Source organism: Oreochromis aureus, linkage group 13, assembly GCF_013358895.1.
Source record: "Oreochromis aureus strain Israel breed Guangdong linkage group 13, ZZ_aureus, whole genome shotgun sequence".
In the NCBI taxonomy this organism is placed as follows: domain Eukaryota; kingdom Metazoa; phylum Chordata; class Actinopteri; order Cichliformes; family Cichlidae; genus Oreochromis; species Oreochromis aureus.
The window spans coordinates 32,967,227-32,982,248 of NC_052954.1; the positions used below are offsets into that span (position 1 = coordinate 32,967,227).

General features: G+C 45.1%; 1 protein-coding gene across 2 annotated transcripts in view; it reads left to right on the plus strand.

The window, feature by feature from the left end:
- Positions 1 to 15,022, plus strand: part of arfgef3 (ARFGEF family member 3) — a 59,233-nt gene that overhangs the window by 15,865 nt on the left and 28,346 nt on the right. For both annotated transcript variants that reach the window (XM_039621784.1, XM_039621785.1), the window contains exons 8-23: positions 704 to 788; positions 1,204 to 1,308; positions 1,424 to 1,548; positions 1,883 to 2,130; positions 2,334 to 2,446; positions 2,690 to 2,822; positions 3,157 to 3,749; positions 3,862 to 4,214; positions 5,971 to 6,137; positions 6,496 to 6,661; positions 7,712 to 7,819; positions 8,453 to 8,668; positions 11,389 to 11,499; positions 12,096 to 12,246; positions 12,385 to 12,699; positions 14,382 to 14,515. In XM_039621784.1, the coding sequence (XP_039477718.1) occupies positions 704 to 788; positions 1,204 to 1,308; positions 1,424 to 1,548; positions 1,883 to 2,130; positions 2,334 to 2,446; positions 2,690 to 2,822; positions 3,157 to 3,749; positions 3,862 to 4,214; positions 5,971 to 6,137; positions 6,496 to 6,661; positions 7,712 to 7,819; positions 8,453 to 8,668; positions 11,389 to 11,499; positions 12,096 to 12,246; positions 12,385 to 12,699; positions 14,382 to 14,515 (3,123 nt within the window). The remainder of the gene's footprint in view (positions 1 to 703; positions 789 to 1,203; positions 1,309 to 1,423; positions 1,549 to 1,882; positions 2,131 to 2,333; positions 2,447 to 2,689; positions 2,823 to 3,156; positions 3,750 to 3,861; positions 4,215 to 5,970; positions 6,138 to 6,495; positions 6,662 to 7,711; positions 7,820 to 8,452; positions 8,669 to 11,388; positions 11,500 to 12,095; positions 12,247 to 12,384; positions 12,700 to 14,381; positions 14,516 to 15,022) is intronic.

Consider the following 15,022-nt stretch of genomic DNA (forward strand, 5'->3'; position numbering starts at 1 on the left):
CAGTGGTTCAATTCAATTCAGTTCAATCCAATTTTATTTATATAGCGCCAAATCAGAACAAAAGTCGACTCAAGGCGCTTTATATTGTACAATAGATAGCACAATAATAAATACAGAGAAAAACCCAACAATCATATGACCCCCTATGAGCAAGCACTTTGGCGACAGCGGGAAGGAAAAACTCCCTTTTAACAGGAAGAAACTTCCGGCAGAACCAGGCTCAGGGAGGGGCGGGGCTATCTGCTGCGACCGGTTGGGGTGAGAGAAGGAAGACAGGATAAAATGTCCGAGTTTAGTTTCTCTTGTGAGTTGAGCATTAAAGCTTGCGAGCCACTGGTGGCTGTGGGCTCTCCGTCATGTTTAGTGTGCAGCTCCAGCTGTTTTGTAGCTGTTATAAAGCCACTGTAATCACCAATCTGCTGGTAGTAAGAAGCACCTTCGGAGAGCGACTGGCAGGGCTGCTTTTATGATATCATAAACAGTCCAATGCACTGTTTCGATAGATGCCTCTGCAGGAAGAGAGCCAAACAGGTTCCAGTGAGGGAACTGATTTATTCTGCTTCTTAGAGGGGAAACTGAGAGAGGGAAAATGGGGAAAGCAATGAGTTTTTTATCGCTTCATGTACATAGTGGCCGAAGATAAAGCAGGAACCATAAATTAACCTTTTTATGGTGTGTGTGTGTGGGGGGTGGCTTTTTGCAGATATTTCTCCCACCAGCCAAGCTCTGTGTGAAGATGTGGTCACGGTTCTGACCGTTTTCTGTGAAAAGTTGGAGTCAGTGGACAGGTAACACTGCAGGTTCTCATTGACTCATTAATATTCTTGTATATTTCTCTTGTCTCAGTATGGAGGTGATAATTCAGTCAGACTGATCCAAACACAAAAAAACAAAAACACAGATATAAGATTTTGGAGCAAAGGATGGGCTGACGTCACTGATAATCACTCTGCTCTTCCTTTCATTAGTGTTTCATCTCCTTTCAGTGTAAGTAATGAGAACAAACATGAAGGCGTCAAGGAAAAGGTTGAAAAACTGCACATAGAAGTTTAGCTGCTGTTTAGCCCATTCATGCGGTTTCACTGTAAATGTCAGTTTTACCACATTAAACAGTGTTTGCATGTTTCCTCTGCACTTCCACGGTTTCTTCCTGGAAGCTTCCTAGTTTAATACAGTAACCATTTCTTTATTTTAATCTCCCAGTGATAACCAGCTCCTGCAGCTACTCTACCTGGAGTGCATCCTTTCTATGCTCAGCAGCTGCCCTCCCACAATGCACCTCTTCAGAGGTTTCACAGACCTCGTGTGGTAAGACTTCTTAATTGAGTAAAATTTCATCAATTGGTCCCTCACTGTTGTCCTTAATTGGAGTTGATTGTAGTCCAATGTAATCAATAAAAATCACTAATGTTCCTCTTCCCAGGAAGCAGCTGTGCCCATCCCTGGTGGCAATCATGGGCAATCCCGTCAATGACAAAACTATTGCTTCCCACCACGGCTACTCAGCGGCGTCAGACCGAGACCGCCTCTCAGAGAGACTCAGTTTAGGTAACTGAATTTACTAAAAAAATCCACTGTAGGAGGCTGTCGGTTTGTCTATTTTTTTGCAACAATTTGAAAGTGATTATCAGTTGAAATTAATCTGTGTCAGGGATTTAAGCACCAAGAAAGGGTGAAAATCAATACTTAATTAGTGATCGCTCATAAATGGAGCCAGATGCAGCTATGAAGCTAACGACTGAAGCTAAGAGTGTGAAAAGTGTTGGTTTCCACTCACTGCTGCAGCTTGTTTAAGGACACATGGCTTCTTATAGGAGGAAGCTTTCTATCAGCAGGATTTTATTGGTTCAGCTTCATGCCCCTCTTTGTTTTGCTCTCCCAGGAATGGGCCAGGAGGTGGACTCCTCCTGCGGAGGACTGTCCGATCAGGGCAGAGGTTCTGGCTGCTCCTCTAGCGCCCCTGCCAGGATTGCACCGGTAGTGCGCACAGTTTGCTACATTGCAGCGGAGCTGGTGCGTCTGGTGAGCTGCGTTGAGTCGATGAAACCAGTGCTGCAGTCGCTCTACCACAGGATCCTCCTCTACCCTCCTCCTCAGCACCGCACCGAGGCCATCCGCATCATGAAGGAGGTGGGACAAAGACACGCGTTTCTCTACATTTATAATATTAGACTTTTGCTAATCTTTATTCAGCAAAGTTTTCACAAGTACCTCCGAGGATCATGCACTCGAAAGGGATCCAGTAACAGTTTGACATTTGGGATAACGTGCCTGCATATGTTTTTAGAAGCATGTCAGCAAAGCTTTAATCCTTTCGTCTGTGGCTGTGGCAGATTCTGGGCAGCCCCCAGCGGCTGTATGACCTCGCCGGGCCCTGCATGGCTGAGCCTGAGACCAGGAAGCGATCATTCTCAAAGAGGAAGTCCCACCTGGATCTGCTCAGACTGTTAGTAACTCCTAACTTTGTTCATTTGGTGTTTGCTGTAACTGTTTCTGAAATGTAACAATCTGAAATCTGTCACACGGCAATGTTTCTCCGTACTCTTTGTTTTGCTACACATTGTTTCAGTCATCACTCGGTCCAAATTAAAGTAGAAATCAAAGTAATGTGTTTGCTCACGTCATGTGATACTGGCGATCAATCCTGACTCATTTGTACTGAGCTGTTTGTTTCTGTTTCCTGTGGCAGAGTGATGGATGGGATGACAGAGGCTTGTATGAAAGGAGGCATCGAAGCATGTTACTCCTCCGTCTCTTGTGCCTGTGCCCTTCTCAGCGCACTGGATGAGCTGTCACAGGGCCGTGGCATCCAGCCTGAGCAGGTACGCAGACAACACACAGAACTACAGCATTAAAGGGCCATTCTGGGGTTTACCGTATTACTTATTTAAGTAGCACTTTTTGTGCATGCAAAGGGTTTGGATTTAGTGTTCAGGCCAAAAGAAGGTCTCTATGTCACTGTGTAACCCAGTGATACTTAATGCATTCCTAGCAGCTAGTTTGACACCCTTCAACCAATAAATGAGCAGCTCTGTCGGTGGCCGTTCGTCATTAAAATGTTTGTGGGTGACAGCTCTTGGGCCTCTGAATCAGCATAATATAATATGGGCCCAGTGATGATTATGTATAAAACGGTAACATAGCTGCGCTCTCCAGGCTCGGCTTCTCCTCAGACGACTGGATGATCTGAAAGATGGAACCGAGTCGACACGCGAGTCCATGGAAATCAACGAGGCCGACTTCAGGTGGCAGAGACACATCCTGTCCTCAGAGCAACCTCCGTGGGACCCCAGCTCTTCTTCCTCTAATGTGGCCACCACCAGCGCCACTGAGCGTAGCCCCGACATCAGCATCAGCATCACCACGGAAACGGGCCAAACCACCCTGGATTTAGAGGTGGGAGAGCTCGGCCTCACTATGGGCCACGCCAGTCCAGAGGAGTGTGGAGAGGACGCTCGGCTCCCTTCGCCTTCCTTCTGCGGTGATCAGCAGGAAACCAAACACGAGCCGATTCCCAGGCCCGACCAGGGAGGCCAGAAGGAGGAGGGAGGGGTGCCCACAGGGGAGGCGGAGGGAAGAGGACAGAAGGAAAGAGGTGGAGGCGGAGAGAGAGGAGGTGCAGTTCCTCCAGATGTGGTGCAGAGGAGTCACGCCCTCGTCTACCCCGACATCACGAACTTCCTGTCGGTGGAATCCAGGTCTAGGTCACACCACGGAGGAGGGTCACGATACAGCGAGAGCAACTTCAGGTACTGCTGTTTCTGTAGCTGCTGAATTGAAATTATGATAAATATTAATTAAGTAAAGAAAGAATATATTAATAATAAAAACAATCTCATGCTTCTTCCTGCTGCCCACCAGCATGGAGGAGCAGGACTTGTCACGGACAGAGTTTGACTCGTGCGATCAGTACTCCATGGCTGCTGAGAAAGACTCGGGGCGCTCTGACGTGTCCGACATTGGGTCCGACAACGTGTCGCTGGCCGATGAGGACCAGCAGTTATCCCGCGACTTCCCAGGTCACCGCTCCCTGCGCACTGCCGCCCTGTCCCTCAAACTGCTCCGCAACCATGAGGCTGACCAGCAGAGCGCCCGACTGTTCGTGCAGTCTCTGGCTGGGCAGCTGCCCCGCCTGCTGGGGCTGTCCACTGCCACGGAGGTGGACCTGTCGCTGCAGAACTTCTCTTCCACCTTCTGCTCTGGACTGCAGGCTGGTGAGTGAGGGGAGAAGGGACAGAGGTTAGATTTACTACAGTGGAGTGAGCTGTATTCCTGTTCTGCGATCTGCATGTGTTTGCTACTCAAACACACACATATTTGCTCAGGGAGGAGATAGTTCTCCGTGTTTAAGTAAATATATTACACTGCAGGCATACGCTGGGAATATCAGAGTGCAAAGAATCATTGACAAGGAGACACGCTAAAAATCAGTTGTTTAAAGAATAACATTTATTTTCAAGCTGGGATTCTTGTTTCTTTTTTTCTACTGTAGATGATCTAAAAGCTGAGGTTTTCAACATTTTTGTGGTCATGGTTAAATTACAAGGGAAAGCATTTTCCAAATTCCCCTTCCCAGTCCTAACACATCTTTAGTTGGTCTGATTAATAAGATTTCCTCACGCTCACCGGTGAGCTTGTAGACTAATCAGCCAAAATTTACAGGAGCACGAACAGCTGCAGTGATTTCACAGCAGTCATAATGCAGAAAATGTCTGCGCAGCTAAACGAGGGTGGGTGCTTTGGGGGAAAAATTCTTCAGAAGAACAATTAAGTGGAAATGCCACACTGCCTGGAACATTTATGAAATCATGTTTCAGTCTGTCAACCCATCAATCAGGCAAATGAGCCGCATCTCCTTATCCCATCATCCAATCAGAAGACTGCTGAGATTAGTCTGACTCATGAACACCTTGGCTGCATATTCATTCAAGCAATTACATGAGCAGAATTAGTGATGTCACAGTGCACAGGTTCTCATATTAATGCAGTTTTTTTCTGCTGCTGTGTGTGTCAGTCAGAAAGCTTCAGATGCTGTTTTCTGTGTGTGCTGCTTTGAGGAAACCTGATCCAATATTCAGGAGCTTAAATTAGTTCACTTTGGGTTTCTGGTGCAGATTTGGCTTCCTCTCTGTGGCGGTGTCCTGTGTGGGTCGTGGGTGTTGTTGTTCTTTCATTAACTCTCTGGACTTCTCTTGGTCCATGTTTCTTTTTAAAGTGTCTGAATGGCTCAAATCTTTGATTAAAATGCATGTAGCATTGTTGTGTAATGTTTCTTTTGCAACAGATTTGGCAGGAGCGCACTTCAGATTCATTTTTTGTACTTTTTTATAAGAGCATTAGTTTATTATCAGCGATTATCAGTAAAAATTTCAGTTGTGACTACGGTGCGTTAGCGGGAAGAAAACCTCGTGTGTGCACAGGTCCCTGACATCGGGGACGTTTTGCTGGCATGGCTTTTGCTTTTCCTTTTATTTGTCAGTGGTGTATAGTCTGAATGCAGTACATTTATTTTCTTGGAGTTATTAAACAAAAGTTTTTGCCTTACAGTCATGACATGCATCGCTAAGAGCTGCGAGCCTGCTGGGAGTTTTTACATCAGCAGAGCAAAATTATGACTTAAATGAAATGTTACGCTTAGCTGACTTAATGAAATAGTTTGAGACTTGAAATCCCCAGAGCGGGTTTTTGATTAAAACACTTCAGTCACCGTCAGCCAACAGATTGTATCTCGCTGCCTGCTCTCACCTGTGCACTCCCTTTCATTAGCTCTCTCACTGTCTCAGTTTTCTTTCTTTCTTTTTCACTGGTGCTTCGTCACAGCTTCCTTTACTACTTCCCTTCCTTTCAGACTGCTTTCCCATTTCCTAAGTCTGTTATTAAGGCATATATAATCCGTCATATTTGACCTCTGAGAACACCGACATGTCCTCTACAGATGTAACTTGTAATCCTAAATTTATGTCCCTGCAGGCGGGATTCACTCCCCAGGTTTTGAGACAGGCGACACTCTGAGCTGCCAGTATCTGATGAACGCAGACGGCCTTTACCTGGTGTCCTACTACGCTCTGCTGCTTAATCTCAAACTCTGCTGCTGCAGCTACTACAAGCGGCGAACGCTCACGCCCGTCCTCAGCCTGGTGAGAGCGGACTTTCATTTCCTCTGATCAGTTTTCTCCAGTGTTTAAAGACAAAGATTCAAAGATAAAAAGTAAAACCAGGGTCTCCATATAATTGCTTTAATGCAACTACATCCTGTAGTTTCAAAGAATCCTCACTGTGCAGCATTGCTTATTTAAAAGTATAGATGTATCTTTGTGTTTCTCAAGCCACACAACTAGATACTGAATCAACTCTACTTAGACGTTTAAGGTGCTTCAACTTTTGTACCAAAAGTACAAAAAAATTGAAAAAACTTCCTGCACTTATGACTGAATCTACCAGCACAGAATTGAATGCAGTCACACTTAATGGGTGGATTTTTGTTCTGTTGTGCAGAAGGAGTTTGTGCGTCTGATCCAGAGCAGCGGCGTCCTCGTGGTTCTGTCTCAGGCCTGGATCGAGGAGCTTTACCACCAGGTTTTGGAGCGGAACCTGCTGGCTGAGGCAGGATTCTCGGGCTCGTCAGAGGACCACACACTGCCGCTTATCACCATGCTGACAGGTACACGCACGCACACACGCACACGCACACGCACGCACACACACACACACACACACACACACACACACACACACACACACACACACACACACACACCTGTACAGTTTCTGCGTGCTCAGCTAGTCTCCACACACTGGCTCAAAAGGCCTCTACGTAACAAGGGAAAAATATTGATTAAGTGATAAATGAAACAACAGTATTTATTATGAAAGGTACAAAAGGGTGTGTGTGTGTGTGTGTGTGTGTGTGTGTGTGTGTGTGTGTGTGTGTCTTAGCCACTGGGAGAGCACCTCTTGCTACACTACACTGTCCAGGTGGCTTCACATGACTGACAGAGAGCTCCCCCTACAGGCCTCACCAGCTGAGCGCACCGCCCTGCCTCCTCTGTCCCCAACACTAAGCAGCTCCTTCCAAAGTACCTTGAGCTCATCCTCAGTCGCACTTGGTCCAGATTATTATGCAAAAATCAGTTTAGGTGTAGGACAAAATGACACTGACAGAAAAAAACCGCTATGTAGTATTCACACATAAACCTACCCTTAAAGTCAGCTCATAGTTCATGCCACACCATCAGCTTCATTTTACTTAACAAAAAGTCCCAATTAAAGACATCTTCTGTTATCCTTGACTGTATCATCTCCAAACAAATCATTTGTTCCTGCTAACAGGGACCTGGTTAAATTCTGGTATTTTGGTATTCTGGTAATTGCTCACATCATCTCCATGGGCAACTTTTTATCTGTTCAGTTATTGAGCTTTTCTATTAGCGGGGACCTAAAGTAAGTTATGTATGTTGATCCATAGACCTTCTAAATCTGTGTCTGACTTTGGATAGTTTCCTCAGGGCTGCCTGTAGCTCAAAGGTAGAGCAGGTCATCTGCTAATTGAAAGGTTGGTGGCTCCAGCCCTGGCTGCTCCAGTCTGCATGGCAGAGTGTCTTTGGGGAAGATACTGAACCCCAGTTTGCTCAGACTTTGGGGTTTATTATATCCAGAGTGTATAAATTCAAATATCTGACATATTGTGACTTCTCTGTTCCTCCTCTCTTAGACATTGATGGCTTGGGCAGCAGTGCAATCGGAGGTCAGCTGATCCGGAGAGCGTCGAGCCATGTGCCGCTCGGCTGTGAAAAGCCATGCAGTGACACTGTGATGGCAGGTCAGTAGCACTTCTTTGAGAACATAGTTAACATTTAATTCTCCTCAGTCAGCAGCTCTTCATTCACAGAGTTTTCGTGTTTGGATTATATATCTGGGGAGCTTTTCTCGAGTTTGCTGAGCCTGTAATTACTACTAAAGTGCTGCGCTGGTAATCGGTAGAAACCTCCGCATTAGCAGAAGTATCTCAGAGCAGAGCTGCATGGTCAAGACACGCAGTTTTTTAAAAATTTTGTATTTACTGGTGCATTAACGATTGCAAAACATAACAGATGAACATTTGGAAGTTTCATGTCCTGCTGCAGAGTAGGTCTGCAGGAACGTTGATGGGAAACCTGCAGGTTTTAAATATAATCATGCTTCAGTGATGTTGTGTGTTTGGTTTTGACCTGCTGAAAGAGCAAGAAGCTGCATTGCAAACAAGATGAGACAAACTGGGAAAAAAGGATAGATGGGTAGAAAGAGGGCACACGCAAAGAAGGGATGAGTCAGTGAGCACCTGTGCTGTTTCCTGCAGGATTAAGCCAGACTAACTGCTGCTGACTGACTCTCCTCTGACATTTATGCTCATCTTGTGTTTTTGCGTGTCAACATTTAAAAACTGACCCTTTTTTTTTCTCTGTATGTTTTTCAGGAGCTGTGTTCTCACGCTTCATCCTCACCGGTGTTTGGAAAAACCTGATCGATGTCCTGTCCACACCGCTGACGGGTCGCATGGCGGGCAGCTCCAAGGGCCTGGCCTTCATCCTGGGGGCAGAGGGGGTCAAAGAGCAGAGCCAGAGGGAGAGAGACACCATCTGCCTGAGTTTAGACGGCCTGCGTAAAGCTGCTGCGCTCAGCTGCGCCCTGGGTGTGTGAAGCATGTTTCATGTGCCTGTATTAATAAGACAAATGCATATCATCTTTCATCCCTGTGGGGGGAGGATTTGTGCTCCCTCCCTATAGCACGGGCAGACCAAAGGTCAGGATTAGTCACTAGACATCTGCAATACAGCTGGAGCAGGTTCTAGGTATGTACAGCATGAACAGTACTTTTTATTAGCAGCTAAGCAGCCACTCAGCACTGTTTTAAAGAAAACCAAAGGTAGGTGTCAGCATGACAGGACTGTTTTTAATCAGCACGTCCTGTCGCAGCTCGCTAAACTCGAGGATTGATTTATTTAAAAGCCTGAAGAAGTGCAGTGTGAAACATGATGAGCGTGAAAATGCTTTAAACACTTAATCCAAATATATTTGTACTGTGGATTCAAATAGGACACTTATATTACAGCATGCACACACAGATGTTTTGACTTGATATGGCTAGTGGGATTTCTTCTTCACTTGCTTTGTGTCACAGTAGTACTATGTTATAAGATATGAGAAAACATGCTAAAGATATGAAATATTGTGCTAAAAATACTTCAGATTATTTTCTGCAGCAGTTAAAACCTCTCTGTCTTTGTTTGGTATTTAGCTGTAAAACATTTTCCATCACTGGTTTAGCATTAAGACAGTTAGCATAGATAACTTATAAACGTCCTGAGGTTTCAAAGCTGGATGTAATCATTTAATAGGTATTAAAACTAAATAACAGGGGCCCTAGAGTTGAGCCGTGTGGGACACCGCAGGAAAGAGCAAATGGATGCAAAGTCTCCGGCACAGACGGTGAAACCTTTGAGATATGGTTCAGTATGAATTTGGTGGAAGAAATGCAGAAATAAGGACTAGATGTACTAAGATAGAACAATGAGCTGCAAGTTATTTGGCCACAACCTTCAGAAGTAGAAAGACGGAACTTAAATGTCTTTGTTTCCTTCTTCCAGTCAGCAGAATAAGCATGAGAGAGCACCGGGGAGGACTTGCTGTCAGATGGCTTTATTGTTCACTTTTATCCACAGTAACTGTCAGGATGGCAAACGCCCCCACATGACTGCACAAATGGAGTCAGAGTGAAGAAGGTTCAGACTGTAGAGGCTGTCAGAGGCAGACAAAATGCTGTTATTCTAATTCTAACATGGAGTTTACTGCCCTCCTGTGAGCTCAGACCCTCTCAGCTCCCGCCACAGCACAGGTCTAATTACCCAGAATAATTGAGAACTGAGGGTTTACACAGCTTTTAATTGATATTAAACATGTTTTGGAAGCTTATGGGGTCACGGGGAAATGCAGTCACACTAATGAATGCCGCTTGACTTTTTAAGCGATTAAGCATTTTAAACTTTCCTGTTAGAAGTCCTGGAAATGAATTCATTGAACCTGAATATGTAGTCATCTGAACCAAGTGCCGGTGGCCTTTTGGCTGGCCTACCTTAAAGCTCTGTCCCATGTTTTTAGCTCGGGGATCCTTTCGTTCCCACCTCAACGTTTGGCAGCCACTGAAAAGGGACAGCAGAATAACACCAGTTGCTGAGTGCAGATTCGTTTTCAAACGTGAACACTGGGCAAAGCTGTCAGACATAAAAACACAAAACACAGGTGCTTCCTTAGAACTCCAGTTTTAGGCGCATTTTACATTTTATCTGGTCTCAGTTCATTTTAAACTGTTTACACACTGAATGCAACAAAGACGATGACTTTCCTCTCTCTTGCTGGTATAACTTTTCTCTTTGTGCTGTCAGTGCAGACTGGAGGCCACGTCGTGCCCAGATTTACTTCATACTTTGATATTGTTTCAACACAGCATGCACACCTTTTTGATTTAAGTCATATAAGTTGTTTCTTCACATTCTGTTGATAACTTTAGTCCATGAGGCTTTAAATTATCTTTCTAATAAGCACCTTTAAACCATAGAGGGAGAAGGACACCGCTTGGACCCCTCCGCCTCCGCACCTGTGCTCTGTTTGAAATGAATCTGCTGTTGATCGTCCACTCCATGCTTCAAACTTATACATTTAAATGTAAAAACAGAAATTGTTAGTAAAGCATTCATGGGGCGTTTCATAGTGCCTAAAAAGCACATCACGGTACTGTAGGCTTTTAATGTTTGTGCCATACTTTGAGCTTTAACTCGTACTCACACGGGGAAGGTTTTGCTGAGTTCTGATTTTCCTTGTCAGCTTCATTATGTATCAGAATCAAATTTGACACCGGTGACAGGTGCCCAATAGCAACCAGCACCTGTTCGACCCTGTTCAGCACCTCTGGAGGTTAACTGCGAGTTTTACTTCCAAAATGTTAAATGCAAGTACTAAAGAGGATGTCAGGGGAAATGCAGTTTACTTATCAACCACTGTCAGATGTCTGTGAGTATCACTAGCATTAAAAGACAGTGGCACGTCCCCGGGGCCTACAGACTGAAATTATTGCAGAAGGACTAATGAATATGAATGAACACATGGCGTACGACCTCCTCTGTGTTTGCAGTTGGCACGTTACAGTTTTTGTGTCTTTAGTTAAAATGTTAAACCTGTGCAGCGGAAGTAGAAATCTGTGAAAATGTCTCTTTGGTAGATTCTGACTTTGGATGATGACTGAAATGTTGAGTTTTATATGTGCAGGGATGATGTTTTGTGGATGAATGAAACGGCACGTCTTTACTCTGTGTGTGTGTGTGTGTGTGTGTGTGTGTGTGTGTGTGCGTCTGTCAGGTGTGGCTGCCAACTGTGCTTCAGCTTTAGCCCAGATGGCTGCAGCCTCCTGTGTGCAGGAAGAGAAGGAGGAGAAGGAGGTGGGGGAGACGGGAGACGCTATCACACAAGGTATTTTCACAGAAACACAAACACACGCTCGTTCGGACGTTTGCATGTAACAGACACACAAACACCTAAAATGGCCTTATGGCAGTTTCCCTTTCAAGAAGAAAGGATTTAAATGAGTGACACAGACATGATTTACGAAGTCTGGAGCATGCACTTCCGGCAAAATGCGTTACATTTCTTTGCCAAAAACAAAGCTTATGTCTGTTGTGATTGTGATCGGTGCTTCCAGGAGTGTTTATCAGTTTGGAATGACGGGCCAATTCCTTTTTGGCCACAGCCTAAACTTTGGGAATCACTTCTACTGGAGATAAAAGCAATGATAAAAACAAGATATGGGAACTAGTGACATCTAGTGACAGCTGTTACAAACTGCTGGCAGCATTTACTGGGATGCAAAATTAATATTTATATTTTTCCACAACCTGAGAGTGAGTTTTGTTAAAGCTCATCTCAAATCAGTTCAAGCACAATGTTCAGGGTGTCTGTGACATTTAAAATGCACTTTACTGTGTGTCTGTGTGTGTGTGTGTGTGTGTGTGTGTGTGTGTGTGTGTGTGTGTGTGTGTGTGTGTGTGTGTGTGTGTGTGTGTGTCCAGTGAAACAGCGTGTTGAGCAGCGTCTGGAGCAGATCGGCCGTCCTCAGGGAGTTCGCCTCCACACAGCTCATGTGTTGTGCATGGACGCCATCCTGAACGTTGGCCTGGAGATGGGCAGCCACAACCATGACTGCTGGCCTCATGTGTTCAGGTACGTTCGTTTATCCTGTAAAATATACTTCATATATCATATATATCAAGCTCTGAAATGTTAGTATGTGAAGCTATAGTGGTTCATAAGAGGGACGAAACTTCAAAAATATGTTATAGAACCTCAAATCACTTTCAGGGTGACCGAGTACATCAGCTCACTGGAGCACACCCACTTCAGTGATGGCTCTGCCCAGCCGTCCTCTCTGACCACAATCACCCAGCAGAGCCAGCAGATGGCTGGCATCGACCTCGGGCTGGAGTTGAGCTGCGAACCCAGCCCCGAGGCCTCGGACCTGAGCCTGAGCCAGCCGGTCATCCAGCCGCTTTCCATCCAGGAGCTGCTGAAGGAGAGCGGCAGAGGGGGCCGGGGCCTGGACCTGAAGAGCGGCAGCCTGATGACCGGCACCAGCGCCGCCAAGGCCGTGTGCACGCTGTCAACACAGGCCGACAGGTAGAGACTGAACGAATACCACAGCAACATGATGGACTGGATGCCAATCACTTATTTCAGGCACATTAGCACAGACACTTTCTACATGTGATGTTCCAGGTGTTGCACCAGTGCTGTTAGTTGTGTTTTGATTTTGTTTTAATAAAACTCAACAACTGCACGTGTTCCAAGTTAAAGAAACATAGTAAATAAGAAATTCAGGAATTAGATTTCCTTTGACCGTCAGATTAGAGTGCTCCCTGTCTGAATCGCTGAGGTGCAACTTCAGAGATTGGATACTGAGTTGTTTTATTGTTTTTTATAACTTTTTATTTTATAGGTATTTAATCTTGCTAAAGACTAACAGAAGAGGGGTTCAGTTTTATTTATACTTACACTCTGACGGCACTGAAAAGACTCAGTTCTCTCTTTTGTCCACTTTAACTCTAATGAGGTCACAGTTATCTTTCAGAGTCTCAGATCTTTCCTGCTGAGCATTCTGCAGACATCACAGACAAGAGGAAATAAAGTAAAGGGAAGCGATGAAAGGCAAAGCAAGAGAATTATGTGGCTCAATATTCATTTTATCAGCGGGACCACGCCTTCCAGTTGTCATCTATATAGGTTCCCCCAGTTCTGCAAGCTGTTCATTCTCGTTTACGTGCCCCACCCTCCCTCCCTCCTTGTTCTCAATTCTTTAACTTCTTCATTTCTATTTAGTACACGGGGATCTGCCAGGCCCGGGAGCCGTCGCCAGTCCCCTTCCAGGCCTTCCCCAAACCGCAGCTCAATTCATGTCAAAGCATTCACCTTTACCTACTAAAACGCTGTCAAACCTCAAATGAGGACGTGGGCCCAGCGAGTGAAATGTCTGAAATAACTAATAAGGCTAACCTCGCGGCCATAATGTCACCACGGGCAACGAGACGGTGGAAATAGAAACAGGCTAAGAAGTTTCACAGTGGGTTTAATTTTTAACTGAAGTGCAGCAGCCTGTGCCCGTGTTAGCACCGTGTTCCACTAACAGCCAGCATGACCGAGGCTCTTAATGACTTTATCTTCCAAATCCACGTTTCACCGACATTTGGTGCTCAGCAGGTGTTCCCGAGGTTGGTTTTATAGCCAAAAGATGGCAGTAGTGGTGCAGAGCTACTGCAGTGTGTGTGTGTGTGTGTGTGTGTGTGTCTGTGTGTGTGTGTGTGTCTGTGTGCTCTGACACACTTTCTTTGATGAGTCATTTGGTATTGGACCGACACTCAGGATTAGAATGAGACTGATGTCCTCACACGTGTACAAACATGTATGCATATGTGCGCGTGCCACTTGTTACGGCTCGCACACGGCTGCAGTAACTGTGGACTTGTTTGCGTGTTCATTCCAAGGATCATCTCTTACATAACCAGTTATCTGGGCTGCTTTTAGGAGCGTATATTAAAAAAAATTCCCCCTGATCTTTTGGAACAGATGGACTGAACACATTAACAAGCTCAAAGTGGCGGCGACCATAGTAAATACTGCTGCACAGGGCTGGCCTAAATGTGCTCAGAGGGCAGCGAACAGGGAACCTTTGCAAGTATTTCAGTGTAGGGTGGTTTTTTTTTTTCTCTTCTGTCCCTTAAATGTAAACTTGCATGGCAGCGTTGCATTACCATTGCACTGTAGATGTTCATTTGAGTGTATGAAATGCTTTCTGTGTGTTTCAGGTTATTTGAAGAAGGGGCCACCAAACTAAACCTGGTTGGTCTGGTTGGTTTCCTGCAGCAGCTCAGAAAAGCTTCTCAGTCTCAGCTGTTTGACTCTCCCACTGAGACTGGAGACTATTCACTGGCAATGCCAGGTACACACTTTGCAACAAATGTAACAAACCTGACTTTACTCTGACATCAAAATATTTTTATTAGAATTGAACAAACTGGTCTTTTTCCCCTGAGAGTAATACACACACACACACACACACACACACACACACACACACACACACACACAAGGAGATGCCACCAATTGGTTTCGGGCTCTACATTCTGAAACGTGACGAGCTGCCATCATGTGGTATCTGGATGAAAGGCTGGGATGCTAAGCTATCAGACAATAATTGCATTAGCTTGGTTAGCAAGCTGCATCCATAAAGTGTACAGGTGCATCACACACACACAAATACCTGCTCACTAATTAAAGTAACAGATTTTAAAAAATGCTTAGATTTTACTCATCAAACTGGAGCACAGAGTTTTTCGGATTGGCTGCTTGAGAGCAATTATTCTTTGTCAGATATTTGCATTCAAAAATCCTTCAAAAGGCACGAGGAGCTTGAATGCAGAGGTGCAGATGAGTGACTCAGTGAAAC